This window comes from Microcebus murinus, chromosome 18 (genome assembly GCF_040939455.1).
Source record: "Microcebus murinus isolate Inina chromosome 18, M.murinus_Inina_mat1.0, whole genome shotgun sequence".
NCBI lineage: Eukaryota > Metazoa > Chordata > Mammalia > Primates > Cheirogaleidae > Microcebus > Microcebus murinus.
Genome location: NC_134121.1, coordinates 23,133,122 through 23,153,924, shown reverse-complemented (window position 1 = coordinate 23,153,924; position 20,803 = coordinate 23,133,122). Strand labels below are relative to the sequence as shown.

Here is a 20,803-nt window from a genome sequence, read left to right as displayed (position 1 = left end):
GTGGGGCAGGGTGGCCCAACCCCGTAAGGTCAAACCCAGCGTCTGGAGCCTGGAGGGGTCGCACGCAGCACCAGCCTCTCCTGAGTGTAAGTCAGCTCTGGTGTGTACCAGCTGGGGGATGTTGGGGTGGCCCCCTGACCCCTCTGGGTCCTCGTTTATAATTGAGGATACTCGTACCAAGATGCCCTGCACTGGCCTGATGCTCGGTAGGTTCCAGACATCTCAGTCATTCAGGGAGGTCACGCAGCCTGGTAGGAGCTGGACTCAGCAGCCGAGCTGCCGGGGTTCATACCTTCACTCTGCCCCTTCCCAGCCACATGAGTAGGGACAGCTCCTTGACCTCAGTCTACTCTTCTGTGAAATGGGGCTGTTATGTTAGGGTCTCACTCACAGGTGTGTTGTGAGGATTGAGTGAGTTAGTACAGTCATCCCTTGGTGTCCGTGGGGAGTCGGTTCCAGGATCGCCCTCGGATCCCAAAATCCACAGTGCTCCAGTCCCTTATATAAAATGGTGTAGTATTTGCATACAACCTGTGCACATCCTCCTGTATACTTTAAATCATCTCTAGTTACCTGTAATACCTAATGCAATGTAAATGCTATGTAATAGTTGTTCCCTAAGCAATATAGTATAATAAGGAAAAAAAGTCTGTACATGTTCAGTATAGGTGCAATCATACATTTTTTTCTAAATATTTTTCATGTGCATTTGGTTGAATTCACAGATGCAGAACCCACAGATAAGGAGGGCCACCTGTATATGCAAAGCACTTAAAGCAATGCCTGGTGTGTGATAAACACCTTGTTAGTGTTAGCTGTTACCATCCGATTTCTTCAAAAAGTGTGGTCAGTTGATTTCTTGGGAGGTTGGCAGCCCATGGCCTCTCTTTATTTTGAAATGGGTCCTGTCTCGGTTTAGCTGGAGCTTGTGCAGGATGGCAGACGTGTGCATGCACTCTTCTGTGTGTGTATGTGCACGAGTGTGCACATCAGTGTGTCTTTTCGAGCCATGTCACCCTCGCTCCAGACCTGGGGAACACCCGTGCCTCGGCTCCCCGGCCTGCTCCGCAGACTTCGTGCATCTGAGTGGCCATCCCGCTCTCCCGTGCTCCGTCCCCGTTCAGGGGTTCCTGTTGCACGGTTGTCGCGCAGTCTGGCTTGGGCGTGACCCGTTCTTGATCTCCTGGGAATAAAGCGAGGGCCAGGAAACCTGTCCTTCAGGGTGAGTGTGTTCCAGCCACGCCTGACCTCGTCCACATTTGCTCCTTTCCACGGGCACACAGGAGTAGCTTGGGACGTGCCACATAAATAGGTTCATTCGGGAACATGATTGAGAATCTTAAAGCAATGCACAAGTCAGACTCCAGCTGCTTTCAGAGGTAACGGGAGACTGGAATTTTCATGATGCAATGGCTGACAATGAGGTCTAGCGGGCCTCATGCTGAGCGCTCGACATGTCCCCCTTCCCCCACTTTACAGATAGGGAAACTGAGGCAGAGAGAGGTTGAGTAACTTAATCTAAGTTAAGGTTTGAACCTGGGTCTACCGGACCCTAGGACCCAGCCCCTGGCCATCCCTCCCTAGCCTGCCCTGGCTGGCCTCCCTGGGATGTCCTGCCACCCGAGCCCTCTCTCATTCCCCAGCAGTGGCCGCGCACGTGATGTGAGCCCAGCTACAGCTGTGGCCACCCGGCTTCTCGGGAGAAAGCCTGTTGTCCCTTGGCCATTGCTTATTAGAGAGGGTGGTCTCACTCTCTTTCTGCCTCCCAGAGCTGAGGTCCCCTCAGCCCTGCTGCAGTTTCATTCTTGGGTTTTAGGTCTTTTTTTTTTTCTTTTCTTTTTTTTTAATATGTCCCCTAAGTCCCTTAAGGTAATTTCCTTACCTTCCTCTGCCCAGACAAAATGGCCCCTTAGGAAGAGAGCTTTGATGATTATCCAGTGGAGAAGGCTGTGGCTGATTGAATGGCCTTCATAGATCCTTTATGACAAGTCGTGGGTGTCCTTGTCAAGCTGTCCCCCAGCCTGCCTTCCCTAAGAAGTATCTGAGGGGTCTCTAGGGTAACAGCTGGGAGCAACCTTGGGTGGGACTCAGTGTTTCAGGAGTGCTTGGTTTTAATCTGTTAGCCTAAAATCATGCCGTCCTTGGTGGGGGGCAAACAGTGGACTCAAAGCTGGCGCCACGACACAGCGCTGGTGCGTGGGCCTGGCCATGTCACCGCGCTCTGGGCCTCGGTTCCTCATCTCCCTACAGCAGACGTGAAGAGAGTCCTAATGGGCTTGTGGGGAGGATCAGATAAGATACTGCCTTCCCAAAGTGCTTCGCAGCAAGAATGGACGGTCGTGTCACTAGCGGGTCATTTCGGGCTTGTCGGAATCTCAGCTTGGTGGCTGGGTGTCAGAATGAAGTGTCAGGGTGTGGGTGCCAGTCTGTCCTCTCCGCAGCTATTTGTGTCCGTAGCTGGTGGCTCTCCCTGTTCCACAGGGAGCCTGCGGACACATTGATGGATCGATAGTTGAGATCCTTCATGTGGACACTTGCCTTTTGAGGTCTCCCCCGGTTACCCATCCTGGGTTCCCGCCAGCTGGCAAAGGAATGGCTTTCCCACGATTAAGGCCGCAGAGATCGAAGACAGGAAGGAGTATCTGCTGGGCGCCCGAGGCAGGCCGGCTGCTAGGTATATCCTTTTGTCTTCGCAGTGATCTTTTGAGGCTGATCCTTCTCCCTTCATTTACAAAAGAGGAAATAAAGGCTCAGACATTCTGTCAGTTGCCTGCAGTGCTCGAGCTAGGTAGAAGTTAGGGGTGAGATCTGAACTTGGGTCTGAGTAATACCAGTGATCTCTCCCACTGAGATGGGGAGATTGCCCCCTCCCACTCTTGCCAGGAGCGCGCAGGCCCACTCTCCTTTATGGGGTGCGATGTGTCCTGCACTGGGTGTGGGTCGGAGCGGCTGGACAGCGCCAGCGTCCCAGACTGGCGGGAGAAGGCCCTGTGGGGTCTGGCCTCTCTGGCAAACACTGCCTCTCCCCAGTTGCCTTCTGTCTGACCTGGCTCCAGGCTGCAGAGACGAGCTGGAGAGGGAGCTGCTGGAGCAGCAGCTTTTGTCATTGGCGAGTGCAGGTTTCCTGTGTGCCTTGGCGGCTGGCAGGTGCAGGGCTCAGAGTGGAGGCTTGCCTGGGCTGAGAGCTGCCTGCAGGTGCCACTGCCAGGTGGGACGTTCTGCCAAACGCCTCCAACAGGTAGGAGACCCCACTTCCCCCAAGGAGTAGTACTAAGTTCTAATAAATCAGAAAACCAGGCCGGGCGCAGTGGCTCACGCCTGTGATCCTAGCTCTCTGGGAGGCCAAGGCGGGAGGATTGCTCAAGGTCAGGAGTTCGAAACCAGCCTGAGCTAGAGCGAGACACCATCTCTACTATAAATACAAAGAAATTGATTGGCTAACTAAAATATATATAGAGAAAAAACTAGCCGGGCATGGTGGCGCATGCCTATAGTCCCAGTTACTTGGAAGGCTGAGGCAGGAGGATGGCTTGAACCCAGGAATTTGAGGTTGCTGTGAGCTAGCCTGACGCCACGGCACTCTAGCCAGGGCAACAGAGTGAGACTCTGTCCCAATAAAAAAAAAAAAGAGAGAGAAAACCAGCAGGGCTCTGCTCAGTCAGCCTGTTTGCTTGGAGGAATGCGGCTTCAGCTTTCTGCTGAAGGTATGCCGGAATGCCAGAAATGCCCCGGACAAGCCAGAAGGGAAGTCTTGTCCCTATAGTAAAAACACTAATGAAACATCTCTAGAATCTGCTCCTTCCTTTCCACCCACAATGCCACTAACTAAATTACCTTTTGTTCTCATCATTTGCTGAATTGCAGCAGCTTCTTAATTGATTTTCCTGTCTCTGTTTCTCCACACCCACCTCAATCTGTCCTCCACATGGTTTCCAGAATGATGACCGGACAGAAATGCAAATCTATCACGTTTCTTCCTTCGCTTCCCTCCCCACGCCTGCAACATTGAGTGCAGATGCCTGAGTGGCCTTCTGGGACATTCTGGAACTTTCTGGAACCTGCATGAGCTGTTCCTGGGCTCTGGCTGACTTTGCTGTCCCACCCTCTAGCTACTCGTTGTCTCATTTAAAAACAAAAAAGTTATTTTATGACTCTGGGCTTTGGTCGTGCTGTGCCTGGACTGCCTTCCCTGCCCCTTACCCTGCCTGTGTGCCATGCCCTGCACCCCAGCCCAGCCTGTCAAACTCCTCCAAGGGATTGCCTCCTCTTTAATGCCTTCTCAGGACCCCAGCCACTCCACCCTGCAGCGTTGGGCTCAGCCTCCTTGAGATCCCACAATATGTGCGTACTCCTCTGTCTTGGCACCTGGTTGCCTGCTCCACGTGGCACCAGTGTCCTGATCTGGGGGCCCTGAGAAGGTGCTGCTCATACACCTGGCCCTGGGTGGGGACGGCTGGAGGGCTGGGCCCAGTTGGCCCTCCCTCCCCATCTGGGCAGGTTCAGGGCCACTCTACGTGGTCTCTCCGTCACAGTAATCGGGGCTCTGTTGGACACAGCCGCTGACAACCCAGAGTCAGGGGGAGAGGAAACAGACCTAGAGATGGGAGGAGTGTGAAATGCTCTGTGGCCATCTTCACTCCACCGTGGTGGTCCACACCTGTATCCCAGACTCCGATGATGCCGCGGCTACCTGGTGGGGAAGAGCAGCTCCCACCACCCACTGCCAAAAGCAAGCGCAGTGCCAGCCTTTCTTTAGCTCCAGCAAATGCAAGACCCTGTGTATCCTGCTTCACCCCCACTGTGTGTACTCCTGGAAATTGGGTCACCCTGTATCTGCCTAAGAGCAGGAGTGCAGCTGGAATTTGTGTTCCCAAACATCAAATACCAGCAAGGATTCCACATCTCTCTACCTCTTTAATCAGGGTAAATGTCTCGTTGTGCTCCAGGTCCTGTATGATGCACTTGAAGGTGCTCTAAGGTACTACATGTGGGCTGTATTACACTAGGGTCCTTTTCATGTATATGTATCTCTCTAAGCCTCAGTTTCCCCATCTGTAAAATGAAATTAATAGTGTTTGTCAGAGGATTAATGGGGTATTAGAGGAGATATAATAATATGCATAGAATGCATAGCACAGTGTCTGGTACATAGGAATGCCCAGTTAGAACAAAATGCACAGTTGTGGTTAAAACTGGCCTGGAATACAGTAATTAACTCAAAGTGGGTCATAGACCTAAACAAAAAAGATAAAACTATAAAACTTCTAGAACCTAGGAGAACATCTTTGTGACTAAGGGCTTGGCAGGGATTTCTTGGATTGGAAGTAAAAAGCACAAGCCAAAAAAATCAAAAAAGATTGATAAATTGGACTTCATAAAATATTAGCTGCTCTTTGAAATTTAAGGACTTTTAGAGGAATGCTTTTGGTTGGCATGCGGTCCCAAGAAGAATGAAGGGGTATGGTGTTTTTCTTATAGATTTTCTGGAAGCCAACAGGAAGCCTCACCCTTAGAAACATTAGCCTTAGAAGGAAGTTTGAAATATTGTGAGCTTAATAAATGCTAGAAAGGACTACTTTTGGTTGCAAGTGACAGAAAATGTGACTTGATAGGCCATGATGTTTCTCCTAGGATAACTTTGGAGTCAGGTGGCACTAGTGTGCTGGGGTGGCAGCTGAACAGGGATAGTCTGTCTGGTTCTCTGGGCAACTCTTGGCCATTCTAATGGTTACAGGATGGCTGCGCAGCTTGTCATCTTCAAAGCAGACAGCAGTGGTGGCCAGGCCCAGGGTCTGTCCCATGCTTTCCCAGTGGTTCTCCAGCAGACATGTCCTGGTGCCTCACTGGCCCGAACTGTCACAGTAGCCAGCCTCAAGGGAAGCTAGAAGTGGGGACTGAGTTATGATGATAGCCTTGCTGGGACTCCATCCCAAGTCAGTTACATCAGAATCTCGTGGGCCGTGAAGTGAAGACAGGGCTGAGAACCACTGACTCAGACCAGGTGGTCACCAGGCACAGTGCCACCCCAGACAAAACTGGGTTCTGTGAGTGAGGAAGACGTCAGGAGTGGATGGATGTTGGGTAGGGCGGAGCAGGGCCTAGTGCACCGCTCCATAGTGAGTGGTGGCTCTGGCACCGGTCATCCTTGCAGGGCGTTTGTGCTGCATGGGTTGACCCCTGGTGTCCAGGGCATCATCTGCCCTTCCCTTCATCCTTTTCTGTGATGGCCTGAGCCATGGCCCTGGAGAGGAAGCCCTTTTATCTCTCCGGCATCGGGCACAGTCTCCTCCTCATAGCAGGTGCTTACACACCAGAGGTTTGTTTTTTATTTTAAGACAGGGTCATGCTCTGTTGCCCAGACTGGAGTGCAGTAGTGTCACATCTCACTGTAACTTTGAATTCCTGGGCTCAAGGGATCCTCCGACCTCAGCCTCCTAAGTAGCTGGGACTACAGGCCACATCACGGCGCCTAGCTAATTTTTATATTTCTTTCTTTCTTTTTTTTTTTTTTTTGAGACAGAGTATCACTGTGTTGCCCGGGCTAGAGTGCTGTGGCGTCAGCCTAGCTTACAGCAACCTCAAACTCCTGGGCTTGAGCGATCGATCCTTCTGCCTCAGCCTCCCGAGTAGCTGGGACAATAGGCACGCGCCACCAAGCCTGGCTAATTTTTTTCTCTCTCTGTATATATTTTAGTTGGCCAATTTCTTTCTTTCTATTTTTAGTAGAGATGGGGTCTCACTCAGGCTGGTTTTGAACTCCTGACCTTGAGCAATCCTCCTGCCTTGGTCTCCCAGAGTGCTAGAATTAGAGGTGTGACCCACCTCGCCCGGCCTAATTTTTATATTTTTAGTAGAGATGGGTCTCGCTCTTGCTCAGGCTGGTCTTAAACTCCTGGGCTGAAGCGATCCTCTCACCTCTGCCTCCCAGAGTGCTAGGATCACGGGTGCGAGCGTAATCTGCCATATACACCTGTGTTTTAAGTGCCTCACCTTCCCCATCCCTGCCTTCCAGTGGCTTCCAGGGGAACAGGTTTTAAGGACAGGTAAGGGGGGTGGGCCCATTGGCCAAAATCCACCTTTGCTGTTAGACACGACCTCTGCCTTTTTTCCTAGGCCTCCACTTGGTAATTCACACCAGGGTCCCTTCCAGTGGTGTGGTGCCAGGAATTCTCCAGGGTTCTGTGTTGTAATTGAGGGGTTGAGGGGTAAACCAGCTCCATGGCCGCGCCCTGTGGGCCTGGCCCACAGACGTTTGCACCGGGACGCAGGCTGTGTGGACGGAGGACCTGGTTTGTGGGCAGCACTACACCTGTGGCTCCTGACACGTGGGCCAGCTCTCCCCTTGGCCTCCCAGCAGATCCCGAGCGCTGGGGCTGCCGCGTCATGGACACTGAGAGGTGGGGACGCGTCCGCTTGCTGTCTGCCTCGCTGCCTTCCTCAGCCAGGCACATCTTTGGACTCGTCTGTCACCCCCACTCGTGTGAGTTCCTTAAGCTTGTGGGCTGGGCTGCTTATGACCCGTCCTCGGTGCCTAGCACGGGGCCTGGCATTGGAAAGACGTCTCTTGGCTGTTTGTTGAATGACTGACTGGACGGTGGATAGAAGTCCTTCTCTCCTTTAGTCCCCATTGGAGTTAGGGGTTAAAGTAGGCGTCTGTCTTTCTCATGATTGAGTCCTAGTTTGTCCCCACAGCCCCCAAGGACTAAGAACACATGAGGTATTGGGGTTTTGCATAACAGCGTTGAACTGAGGCAGGAAGCAGAACTCAAAAGGCACTTGCCGGGATTTCGACAAGGTAAACTTGCTTTCTGAAGAGCACAGTTTTTTATCGGATGCACCTGGCTTCTCAGGCGGCGGCTGTTGGGGGCTATTTGGATCCGGGAAGTGCCTTCCTCTTCAAGCCTGAGTCTCCTGACCTCAGGTGTTGCTGAGAAAACTCATGTCCTTGGCTGTCCTCCCTGGCTCAGCTCCAACCCCGTGTTTCCCAGGAAGCCTTGTGAGTGCTTCTAGCCCGCACTTACCCACATGGTCTCTGCTGTCTCTGGCCACTCATGCTTGGTGTCAGGGTGATCGGAACAGGTGACGTTATCTGAATAGGGCGCTGATTGCACAGAGGAGCTGACTTCGTGCTTCGGGGCAGGGTCTCCTGCACCCACTGCCGCGCCATCATACCCATCGACAAAGCCAAAGAGTGATCTGGTTTCTTCTCAGCCCGGGGTCGAACCTCCCGGGAGTCCGCAGCCCTGGTGGATCTGAGGGCAGGGCGGGAAGCCCTGAGTTCCCAGCTGCGGCCGCTCTCACCCCTGGCCTCCTTGGGAACGTCTCCACTTGTGGTCTGGGGCAGATTTGTTTGTTTGTGTTTGAAGTTCCCCGACTCTTGAGTTTGACGTCAAGGCAGGATCGCTGGGGGGAGGCTTGGCGGGGAGGCTGTCTCTGCGCGAAAGCACAAGTCTGGCAGCTTCCCCAGGAGAATGCGGGCAGGGGACAAGCCGCGCAAGGGTTGCTGTTGCGAAACGCCTAGCCCAAGGATTGAGGTCACTTGTACTTTCTCCTCTCCCCACTTTCCCTGGTGCGCGCTCTCACTCTGCCCCTTGCCTGAGAATGTCATGCCCCTCCTTGAGGGCTGGGCGGTGTTTACTAGCAGCCAGGGCCGCCTTTGGCACCCTTGGAGCCGGGCGCTGTGGTCAGCCCGCACCTGGGAGTGAAGCGGTCAGCTGCGTCAAGACCTCCTTATGTTCTCAGAAATCATTTTGCAACATGTTGGCCGCGGCAGCCAGGCCAGACTGCCTAGCTGGCTGGGTTGGCAGGAAGTCTCCAGAAGCACACTCCAGCTTTGGCAAGGAGGTAGATGTATGGGGACCATCCCTGAGGTCTGGGCAGCGCAGGCTTGTAGTTGTTGGGAAAGAGACCACTGGGGAAAAGGCTGAGTAAGTCAGGAGGGCTTTGGTGACTTGCTGAACTTTGGGATGGCTCGGCCCAAGCAAGGACTGGGTAGGCATCCATGCAAGAGGGCGGTGCTGCCTGGAGGAGGAAGAAATCAGGGTCCTAGGGGTGCTGGTGAGCTGGAAGCCGGTCCACAAGCTGCACCAGCTGCAGGAGGACTAAACAGGCCAAGAGGAAAGGGGTGGATGAGTACAGGGGCTGTCCACCCTTCACCTCACTCTGCAAAGCTTGCTGGGATCTTCCTGAAAGGGTGGCCAGGTGGTGGTCAATGTCAGTGCTGATTTGGAGCCAGGGATGGGGTGTAGTTTACTGCAGTAACCCCAGAGGCTAGGTTACTGCAAACCAGGACCAGAGGTGGTGTCCCATTGGGGTGGCTGGGTACATTTAGAAGGTGTGGGCCAGCCTGCAGCTTCTATTCACATTGCTGGATTTGGGGCTTTGGGTCCCAGGAGAGGTAGACCCTGCTCCCTGCCATCCTGCTCCCACCAGTCAGGACCACTTGGATGAGCTGAGGGTGTGGGTGGCAGGGGTCGTTATTTTGGGACGTAGTGTGACACCTAGAGACAGAGTGTTGGATCAAGATCGGAATCCCTTCTTTAACCACAGCATTTGAGAAAGTTATTAATATAAAGCTTGGTGCCTTGGTTTCCTTGTTTGTAAAATGGGACTAATAAAATACACCTTTTAGTCTCATGGGTTTAACACACGTGGGTTTGTGAGTGACGCTAAAGGAGAGTGTCACTCATCCTGCTGAGGCTGGACTCAGAATTGCATGCCTTGCTGCTGGCACGGTGGCGGGCAGGCAGCCCCTAGCCAGTGGGCGAGCCCAGCACCCACGTGTGGGCATAGCTCTGTTTTCCTCTACTCACTGTTGAGTCCACGGTACTTCCCATTAGAAGTCGGGATGGGTCTGTGATGTTTTCAGTTACAGGTGACGGTATTCGGTAGGGGGAGTGATATGTTTCAGGGACATTGCCAGCTTAGGAGCTGTGTGAAGATTGGGACGTCGTCTTTGTGCTGTCAGGGATCTTCTGTAATCCCTGTCTCCTGGAATTGTCACTGGCAATCCCGGGAGAGAAGGTGATGAGGTCCCATACAAATAGAAGAGATTATTAACACTGCTAGGCTGACAATTGCATACTGACATGATTTCTATAACAGAGGGAGCCTGTGAGGGCTCCTGCTATTCTACGTGGGAGTCTGGTGTTCCTCTCATCCTGTGCCCGGGATTCATTTGTTCATTTATGTGTTAACATCTGTCACCTCTGTCCCCATAGACTTAACCTCCTGTCCTGCTTTTGAGACATGAGTATGTTGGCCACCTCGAGGGTCCCATGGCAGCAGACGTGTGAATCAGGGTTAGGGTGACACACATCTCGGCATCTGGCCTCTTACACAGCCCAGATCACGGGCTTGGGAGTTGCCCGCAGAAGGGACCTCCCCATCTCAGGCCCTGCAATTTTAGGGTGGAGCTGACTTTGTTTGCGAAGTCAGTAGTCTGGAAAGAGGTGTTTTCTGTTTTACCTTTTCTGTAGTTAAAAAAAAAAAAAATTTTTTTTTTTTTTTTTGCAAAAGCTTAAAAAAGCCTGGGTGGGGTATAATCCAAGTGGCACCCACCAAAAGTCTTCCTGCTCCTCCTCATCAAGGCTGTTCTTGCAGGCTGAGCAGGAGCAATACTAACAGGGTCCTATTCAGCAAGTATTTTATGCGTTCTGGACTTGGATAAACACTGCATGCATGAGTCCGCAGTGAGTTCTCGGCGGAGCTATGGAGCATGCGTTCTTTTCTGCACTTGACAGATGAGGAAACTAAGATGAAGTGACCCAGTTCCTGCCACACAGCTGATGCGTGATGGTGCCCAGGGTGGAGCTGCCTGTCTGCCAAACCCCAGCTGCCCACGGGGGGATGGGGCAGTTAACAAATGGCGGGCATGGCCCCCGAGCAGTCAGAACAGGCGCTGGTAGAAAACAGGAGGTGTGGGCAGTTTGGTCGTCACCACTGCACCGCCTGGCCAGTCCGGCACAATGGCTGGCCCCCGTCCAGTGCCCTGTGGAAGCCCGCGGGAGGTTTCTGCTCAGACTGCCATCGTAGCCAGCGTTGTCCTCTCGCTTTTGGAGGCAGAGCGGCTACTGCTCTAGCTCCACGGGGGCGACCTCCAGGGCATGGTGGGTTCTGTGGCCACGGAGGAGCCCGGTCTCCCAAGTCAGCCTGGCCTTTGAGCGGGTCGCTTGTGACAGCCGTGACGGACCCTGGAGGGTGGACCCAGGGTCCGTGGGTGCCAGCTGTGGGGAGGCAGTTTGAGGCCCAGCGTAAAGGGAAATGATGAGGACGAGGCCAGCACTGATTTCAGGGTCTTTTTTCGTCCCATCCCTGGCACGGACATGATCCCACCCACATCTTCACTACTGCTAAGGAGGACACAAGGACTTTGCTGCTTGGGGATACCACCCGCTCCAGCCCCCCCACCACTGAATGAGGGTTTGCCCTGTTGCAGGCATTTTGCTGAGCATTTTACATTCATATTTTCTCGTGTAAATCTTTGCAACAGCCTTTTGAGGTGGATCGACCCCATTTTACAGGTGGGGAAACTGAGACTTACAGGTCAAATTCTATGGCTGTGTTCACTCATTGAAGGAAGATGGTGTTGAGGGACTTTAAGGCCTAGTCTGCCTGTCTTGAGAGCTGAGGTCTTCCTCTGGAGCTCTCTTGCCTCTTGTTTATGGTTGGAGCAGCCAACTGTAATGTCGGAGGACCCGTGTAGCTTTTTTCCAGGCAATCTTTTGTATATAGCAACTCACTTGGCCCCAACCTCCGTAAGTGATGCTCTCGCCTGTAGGTAGTGAGACTGAAGCTGAGCTGAGGATGATTTTTCCAAGATCTTTGATCTTAAACGTCAGACCTGGGACCAGAGCCGAGGTCTTTCAGCCCAGGACACTTAGTGAGTGCCTGCTGTGTACAGTGCATCTGATAGTACCCACCAACTGTTTATGGGCTGATTTGATGCTCTTCTGCTCTTTCTGTAAACCAGGTTCTGTGTCAGGTGGGGGTGGGGTCTATGAGTCTGGCCAGGGCCTCTCCTATGGCCAAGTTCCCTCTTGCTGTTGCTCCCATCCCTAGAACCCCAGGTGCTTTTCTGTGCTGGAAAATTTATATCTTGTGGTTTTGTGGTTAAGAGAAAATGACACTACCAGCGAAAGGTCCCTTGTAAGCCCCTAGGGCTGGGTTGGCAGGGCCACCCCTTGGTGCTTCTGTCATTGCAACCAACTTTCCAAAAAGCAAGAGCAGCTGTATGTCACTGACGGGGAGTTTGCCACACGCTGAGCTCCTCTGTCCTCTGTGAATGCGAGAACCCAAATCTGCAGGTGTCGTTTCTTCTTCATGAGCTCGGGGAGATAGCAGCTTCCAGAACACCAAATGGGTCCCTGGCAAATGGGTCACAGTGTGTCATGTGTCAGGCTCAGCCTGCTGGGTTTATGGATTGTTACCTGGGCGCAGCAAGGAATCACTTCGGGTTCTGCCCAGTCCTCCGCGGGGACTGCTCTGGGCTATCTAGTGGGCACCTCTAACACCCTTAAAAAAAAAAAAGAAACCACTTGCTCTTCTTCTGGGGAGCGTGCTCTGGGTTTAGATATGATCAGGCTCCTGCCTCATCACTTGCCTGATTGGCATTTGTTTTCCGCTACCATTTGATAAATGTCTCGTGCTTGTCGGGCACAACGCGTCGTGTGTTCGTGTGTCCACCCATGTGACAAAAGTTTTAAAATAGACAAGCAAAAAATCAGAGCTGTGATATGGGATCTGGGCAGGGGCCAGAGGGCTCAGGGAAGGCTTCCTGGAGGAAGGGGTGTCTGGGCTGATCTGTGCAGGCACAACAGTCCTTGGGAAGAGCCCACCTGGCAGAGGAAGGGGGGGCCTCTGGCTGAAAAGGGCAGCAGGTGGTGGGGAGGAGGCTGAACTGGAGAAGCCCCAAATGCTGGCTCGTCTCGATGTTGGCCTGCGATGGCCCCAACGTCTTGCGCAGAGCAGATGTTATTAATCACTCCCGGAGGAGCGTGGTCCCTGAAGGCCTGTGCCAGTGGCGGACGGTCTTCATAGCTGCTGCTGTTGGTGCCAGCAGCCCAGCCTGTTCAGTTGACGTGGAAAAGAGTGGTTTTGAGTTTGGACAGCTGCCTGATTTATATAGTCCTGTCTCTGGTCAGCCCTTCGAAGTGGTGGTCTGAGAGCTGTTTGGAACGGAGGGAGGAACTGGCTGTGAGAAACACGGGGAGAAGGCCCCCTGTTTCCTTCCTCGGGCATTTCTCAGCACTTGTTAAGTGCCAGGTGCGGAAATAGGCAGGTAGGGACAGTAGTGAATGAGGTGGGCACGGCCCCTGCCTTGATGTATGACAATAGGGGCATCTGACCTAGTCTCGTGTGGTCTCTGTACTGCAGTGCAGTGTGAGCTTGGTGTCGCCATTCCTGTTTCACAGACTCAGAAAAATTAATGTACCTTCCTCAGAGCCACACAACTAGTGAATGGTGGCTTTGAACTCAGATCTGTTCACCTCAGAAGCCTTCTGAGATGTGCCCGTGCCCGGGGAGCTCAGATCTATTGGGAGAGACTGAAGCAGAAGCTGTTAACTTTAGTACGAGGCCCACCGTGGTCGGGCGTGATACAGTCACACGTGGTCCACTTGGCAGGGGACGTGGGGACTCTGGCTTGGCGTGGGTGGGAAACTCCAGGAAGGATTTCAGGAATGGCTGGTGGGTGGGTGTGTACCTGGAGGGCGGGGTGGGGGCAGGGGCTGCGGAATGGAGATGGGTGGGGGGAGACTGAGGTCCTTACTTGGGGATTAGCCTCTGATCTCACCGGGAGGGAGGGTCAGAGTGGGGTGAGCCGGGACAGGGCACTGAGTGCCTACTTACACCTGTAGGGTAAACGCGCAGGTGTCAGCTTTGTCCCTGACGATGTTGGTCCCTTAATAGGACAGCGAGTAGACTTCTTATGTGATCACTCTCTGGCCTCAGTGAGAGTGTGGGATCAGCAGTGTCTGCTCCGGACGCCTGAGGGCATGTGGTGCAGGAATGCACGGTTTCCCCAAACATCCGGACTGTACAATTGAGTGGGATTATTTTGATTCTGACTCAGGGCTCCCTGTCTAGCGATTGTCCCCACTTGCCACTGAGGCCCTGGTGTCCTGAAGGTAGCAGGATTTACGGAGTTTGGGGTTACATGAGAAGGGCTAGTGACCCTGAGTGGGCTGAATCTGGGTTTGCCAGATTCTTGGTGAACTTGGGACCAAGCAATTAAATGGTTTCTGGGGGGCAATTTCAGACAGGCTGATGTGGGAGCAGTGGTTTTGTTGTCATTGTGGGTCTCGTTTCATGTTCACATCCCTCTAGCCACAGGAGTTCTTTATCTAGGGTCTGTGGATAGGATTCAGGGACCCACAGACTTGGATGGGAAAAATGCACTTTTATTTTCATTAACCTTAATGGGAATTTAGCATGCTGTTCCACTTGGTTGTAAGCAACAAGGCACGGTCATCTTAGTAAGTACCTGCGACTCGGTCACCAGTAGCAATCACAGCTGTTTTCATACAGTATCACTATGGAGCTGTCGAAAAAGTAGTTTACACTTGCGACAGCTCCAAAGTCATGGTGGTTATTAGACCCACTGCTAGATATCATTTAATACTTTAATAAAGGTGCTTTAATTACATTCACACTTTTAATATCTTGATTAACGTATTTAAATAACAATTGATTTCCATTGTAACCCTAAGTGTTTTATGCATTTAAAAGCATTGTTCTTAGAAAGAGATCATGAGCCTCCCCAGACTGCCAGAGGGGTCCCTACTCTGAAATGGTTATAAGCTCCTGTTCTAATTGGAAATTTGGAGCCTTTCTAGATATTTGAAATTTAAAATTATTATTTTTTAATATTGTGACTGTTGACAAAAGAATCCTTGGCCTTTAGAAAAATGTACTAAGATTTATTTATACTGAGATTTACTAAGTGTTGAGTATCCCTTATCGAAGTGCTTGGGACCTGAGGTGTTTTAGATTACAGATTTTTTTTGGATTTTGGAATATTTGCATTTTACTCAATGGTTAAGCATCCAAAATCCGAACTGCAAAATGCTCCAGTGAGCATTTCCTTTCAGCATCATGTTGGTGCTAAAAAAGTTGTGAGTTTTGGAGCATTTCAGATTTTGGATTTTTGGATTGGGAATGCTCAACCTCTATTTGCAGATGGAAGGAAAAGGAATGAATTAACAGTAACTGCAAAACCTGTGAGGGGCAGCATGACCCAGGAGGTGTCTCTGAATGGCAGGGTCCTATAGGAGACTTGAAGGTGGTGCTTGCCTTTTTGGGGGGAATCTTGGAAGTCACCAACAGGAGGGCACTAGAGTCCCGGCAACATTTCGGAAGCTCTGGCTGGGTCCCTGGTTCACTTGATCTCAGCCAAGCCAGGCGCCTCCTCGGGTCTCTGCAGTGGCGATGTGCTCATTTCCCTCTGTTCAGCCTGCTCAGCCTGGCCTGGCCTGGCCTGGCCTCCAGATGGGACGCGTCTCCTTTGTTTTTTAACCACCCCTGGCTGCGCCCTCCTTGTGCCCCTCCTCCCCCATTTCTTCAGTCCAGTACTGGGCGCCAGGTCGGAGCCCAGTGTTTGTCACGGAGACTGCCAGGCTGATCTAGGTCTGTCTCTGCCTGTCCTCGTTTAAACTTACCTTATTTGAAGTTTTAGCCTTTCAAGAGTCTTTTGAAAGCTTTGGACACCCTTCCCTTGGAAAATACAAAGGCTCACGTGTCTGAAATTTGCATACATTTCAGGGTATGGATCCCTGAAAGCTTATTTGGGGACCCTGACCAGCACTGCTACAGCCCTGCAGTCACGGCCACACTTTGTTGTTCACTGCATGCTGGGCATGTCCCGCGGGCGTCATTCTTCTCACCTTCCCTGAGAGGCAGATTCTGTTATTACCCTCATTTTCTGGAGGAGGAAATGGAGGTTCTTCTGGTGGTGGGGGTTGGGGGCAGAATTAAGTAAGTTGTCCGAGGTCACAGAGCTAGGATGAGACCGAGCCACTGGACCCCAATGTAGGCAGTCTGCTTCTAGGCTGGACACATCCTTGGTAAGTTACCCATCCTCCCCAAACCCCAAAGTCTTCCACATTATCAATTACCGACTCTCCCACCCCACCCCAGCAGGAAGGCGTTTTATGTTCAACCCAGTTCTCTGTTCTGACCTCATGGTCTTGAGGGTGGGGCAGTGTCAGCCCGGCTGTGTCACGCAAACAGCCGAGAGCAGAGCCGGCAGGCCGCTGTCCTCATCACATTGCTCGTGTCTGCCCGAGCTCCCCTGTAGCTTGCTGGGGGCTGCCACGTGCCTGGGCCACGAATGAACGCGGCCTTTTCTTCCCTGGCCTTCCCGCAGGCGAAGCTGGTCCGGTACATTTGTAAGCAGCGGCAGTGCAAGCTGAGCGTGGCCCCCAGCGAGAGGACCTCGGAGCTCAACAGCTACCCCCGCTTCAGCGACTGGCTGTACACCTTCAACGTGAGGCCGGAGGTGGTGCAGGTACGCGGGCCGGGGCTTGGGCAGGGGTGGAGTGTGAGGGGCCACGCAGAGGGACCACACAAACCCGTGGGCCAGCTTCACCGTGGCTAAGGGCGGGGGGTGCTCTCTGCTCTTGAGAAGGGGATGGGAGTGGCCCAGAGTAAAAGTCACTCCAGCGAGTGCCCTGGCACTTTAAGTCAGTACCTTATAAACCAGGGCAGCCTGACCATGCTGGCCATTCATTTGTTCATCATGATGACAGCAGCCAGCACTTCTGGAAGCATTGGCTATGTGGCAGACACTGTGTTAAACATTTTGTATAGATTTACTTCTCACAAAACCCTATAAGGGAGTTAGTATCCTTGTTGCCATTTTATATTGGGGAAAATTAAAGCACAGAATGCTTAAGTAACTTGTTTAAAATTACACATCCAGTAAGTGATTGCCTTGAAAGTTTGAAAAGAGAATTTGACTTCAGTTTACTCTTCTGACTGCTACAATGTACTGTTTTCCTTCCTTTGTTCTCTCTTCCTATCCATACAACCCCGCACCCCCCAACTAACCAACCAGTGTATGTGGAGCGTGTACCATGCTAGGTGTCAGGGGTGCAGGGATAGCTCTCGTGGGTGCAAATAAATCCATGCTTGCCAAGTAAGTTTCACCCAGTTGGGTCTCTAAACTCCCTGCTTCTATTCTAAAATTAACAAGGTTGGCTCTTGCTATTGTGTAAAAAGTAACATGAATTCGTTATATTTAGACACATTGGAAAACAGAAAGAAGGAAAAAAAATCACGTAACATATTCCCACTGCTCAGAGAAAATATGATCATTATGATCTAGTCTTTCCCCACCCCATCACCGATTCAAAAGTCTTTTAAAAATTTCTGGGTGAGAAACGGGCAAGACCTGGACTGTCTTGTAAGGTCGTCACTAGCCTTGTGTGGCTATTAAGCACTTGAAACATGGCTAGTCCAAATTCAGATGTGCTGTATCAAAGATATAAATTTGAAGATGGGCTGAATTCTGAAGACTTGGTACAGGAAAAAGAGTATAAAATTTCATTCAGAACTTTTTTTATGTCTAGTATAAATCACACTCCTTTGGATATATAGAGCTGAATAACATTAAAATTAATTTTCTACATGTTTGTTTTCTCTTTACTTTTTAAAATGTGGCCACTTGAAAGTTAAAATCTAAGTAAGTGGCTTGCATTATGTTTCTGTTGGCCAGCACTGGTTTAAACCATCCTGAATAAATAATGTTAGGTTTTGTTCTTATCATTTGACATGCCTACCAACACGTTTTCTCCATGTTTTCATGCTTTGATGTTGTATTTATTACTTATTTGTGTCTTGTGGAGTGCCTGTGGTGTGGTCAGTTACCAGGCAGAGGTTAACCCCAGCCATGGGCTATTAGTCACAGCACAGGGGCTAATATTATTTATGAGACTGTTTGTATACTTAGGAATTTTCCCTAGGAGAGATTCCTGGACGGGAAATGACAACAACATGAAAGGTTCCTGTCGTGTGGTGGGGGGTGGAGAGGTGGGGGTAAATGGGGGACCCACAGGGGAGCTCATCGATAGAGTTATCGACACCTCACATGCCCCTGGAGCTATCCCAGGCCCCAGCAACCCTCCTAACTGTGGGGTACACCAGCTCTTAAGCTGGCAGAAAGGGGTGGGTTGGAGGAGTTTGAAGGAAACTGTGCTTTGCGAGATGGAGTTTTCTAGAGTATTCACAAATAGTTGCACATGCGCGTGTGTGCACACACTCAAACACACACACGTGCGCAGATAATATGCACGCTGGGCTATGGTCTCCATCCACCGCCCCACTGCCTGCCTGCCCAACAGCTTCCTGCCTTCAGGAAGGAGTCCTGAACATGTAACGATGAGTCCCCGGGTACAGGTTTAAGATCATGAACTTGGAGGCCATGGAAAGTTGAGGGGCCCCTCAGCCCCCTGCCCCTTCCCACCTTGCCTCCTTCCTACCCACCCGCCCTCCCCGGCTAAGAGCTCAGAGACAGCAGATCCCTCCTACTCACGGCTTCAGCTTACAGCCGGGGACACTGGGGCCCTACGCCAGCCACAGAGCTAGTAGCAGGGACAGACTCGAGGTTCAGACCCAGGCATGCTGGACTCCAAAGTGCCTTTTCACTTCCTTTCCTGGGCCTAAGGCATCTTTGGCAGAAGCTCCCCAAGGGATTTCCCTGCAGAGATCTGAAATGTGCAGGCACCCAGCTCCATCCCTGTCCGTCTTTGAGAGAGGGGCCGGGTGTTCCCAGGGCAGAAGCCAGTATGATGGCGGCTGGCTGCGGGGGCTGCCTTGTCACGTGGTCAGCTCTGCGGTAGCTGGGGAAGGGGTGTTCTAGCCTTGCCCAGAGGCATAGGGGATGCTGAGTCAGGTAGTGTTTGAAGCATGAAGTGACAAAACAGAGCTGGGTGGTCACTGAGGCGTAAGCTCATTCATATCTAGGGATCAGGCAGGCAGCAGAGGCCAAACGCCAGAAGGACATTGGGAGCCAGGATGTCACTTGGTGTGGAAGACTGGAGTGGAAGTCTGAGGAGAGAGCTGTGGGGATGGGGGGTCAGGAGCATCCCGGCTGCCCGGTGACCTCTCCAGCTCAGAAAGTGACGTGTTTGGAGCAGGCTCTTCCTCCCCAGCCATATACACATCCATGCTTGCTTTCCCACCCCCCGTCCCATCTCAGTAAATGGTAGCATTGTCCACCGGGTGCCTAAGCCACACACCGGGAGTCAACCCTGGTCCCTCCCGTGCGAGCCCTGGGGGCTCCCCTCCAAGACACGCTGCAGACCTGTTCACCTCCTCTGTCCCCACCTCCAGCACTGGGTCCAGGCCTCTTGTCATCTCTCGCTGAACCCCTGTATCAGTCCCATCAGACTAGTATTGACTAGTCTTCCTGCTTCATCCTTTACCCCCTTCACTCCCTAGCTAACCAGCAGCTGGAGTGTTCACTTAGAAACGTGAATTAGATCACGTGCTTGTCCAATGCTTCCCATTTCCTTTAAACGCCAGATGCCTCCTGCGATTTGGCCTCTGCCTCCCCCTTTCTGCCCTCCTCTCGCTCACACTCTCTGTTGCTCACTCTGCTCTGAACTTGCACCAGCTCCTCCCCTCCCTGGAGTACTCTGTGACTCATTCCCTGAACATCATCCTAGTGTGGGCCCATGGTCACCTCCTCCATGCTGTCCTCCCTGATGATCTGATCTAAAGATCACCCCACCCTTTATTCTCTACCAGTGCACCTTGGTACAGTGAACACTCTCGGGAGTTACCTAACTCATTTGTTGTGTGTGGTCTGTCCACTCTCCCACGGGGATATAAACTCCGTGAGACAAGGACCTAGCTGCTCTAGTTGGTTGGCCACAAAATCCCCACTGATTATTGAGCTCAACATGGCAGTCATTTGATTGAGCTAGATATAAAAATAAATACCTGTTTATTTATTGGGTGAATGAATTTCATCGTGACATGGTCGGTGGCCCCAGGAGCCAAGGCTGTGGTTCTGATTGGTAATGACACAGGTGGCTCTCAGCTCTGGCTTTCAGTTTAAGTCTTGCACGAGAGGCCACTGTAAGGGTCATAGCCCCCAAAGAGCCACCTTTGCACCCGTGCCCAGCTGCCCAAGAGTCCCTTCGGAAAGAGTCCTGGGAGAGTTGGTGCCCCCAGGGGAGATGGCTTTCTCCAGGAAGGCTGGGCCGGGGAAGGTGGGGGAGCCAGCACCCCAGAGAGTTCTTGGGCTGCTGCAGCACTCTGTCTGACCATGCTGATGTCCCTTCATTCCTTAGGGGGTGCTGCTTCCAGGAGCCTGAGCAATTTTGCTGGGAGCCGCTGCTATCTGGATTTGAGCCGCACCTATGGCCACGTGGGGTCCTGGGATCCTTGAGAGCCTGTGGCCCGTTTTGCCTCAGAGCTGACACTTACAGAGCACACTTGATGTGTAGTGCTAAGTGCTCTAAGGCATTGTCTCATTGCATTGTCCCAGCACCCCAACAGCAGGGACCATTTGCACCATCTCACAGTTACGGAAATGGGGGTGCAGTGGGGTGCAGTAACTCGCCCATAATCCCAGAGCCAGTGAGGAGCAGAGCTGGGTGTCCCTCCACACCTTACTGTCCAAGTCCTGGCTCTCAGCCACCCTCTCTCCCTCCTTTCAGAATGGCTGGGTTCAGGATCCTGGCTAAGTCTTTCTCTTCCCGGAGCCTCAGTCTCCTGCTCTGTGAAATGGGGGAATAACGCATGCACCGCTTGCCGGCCCAGGCAGTTGTAAGGGTCAGGCGCTTAGAGGCACTTTGGT

General features: G+C 52.1%; 1 protein-coding gene across 2 annotated transcripts in view; it reads left to right on the top strand.

Moving 5' to 3' along the window:
• KSR1 (kinase suppressor of ras 1) overlaps positions 1-20,803 on the top strand; it is a 154,671-nt gene that overhangs the window by 63,453 nt on the left and 70,415 nt on the right. For both annotated transcript variants that reach the window (XM_012781603.3, XM_012781601.3), the window contains exon 2: positions 16,364-16,504. In XM_012781603.3, coding sequence (XP_012637057.2) covers positions 16,364-16,504 — 141 coding nt within the window. The remainder of the gene's footprint in view (positions 1-16,363; positions 16,505-20,803) is intronic.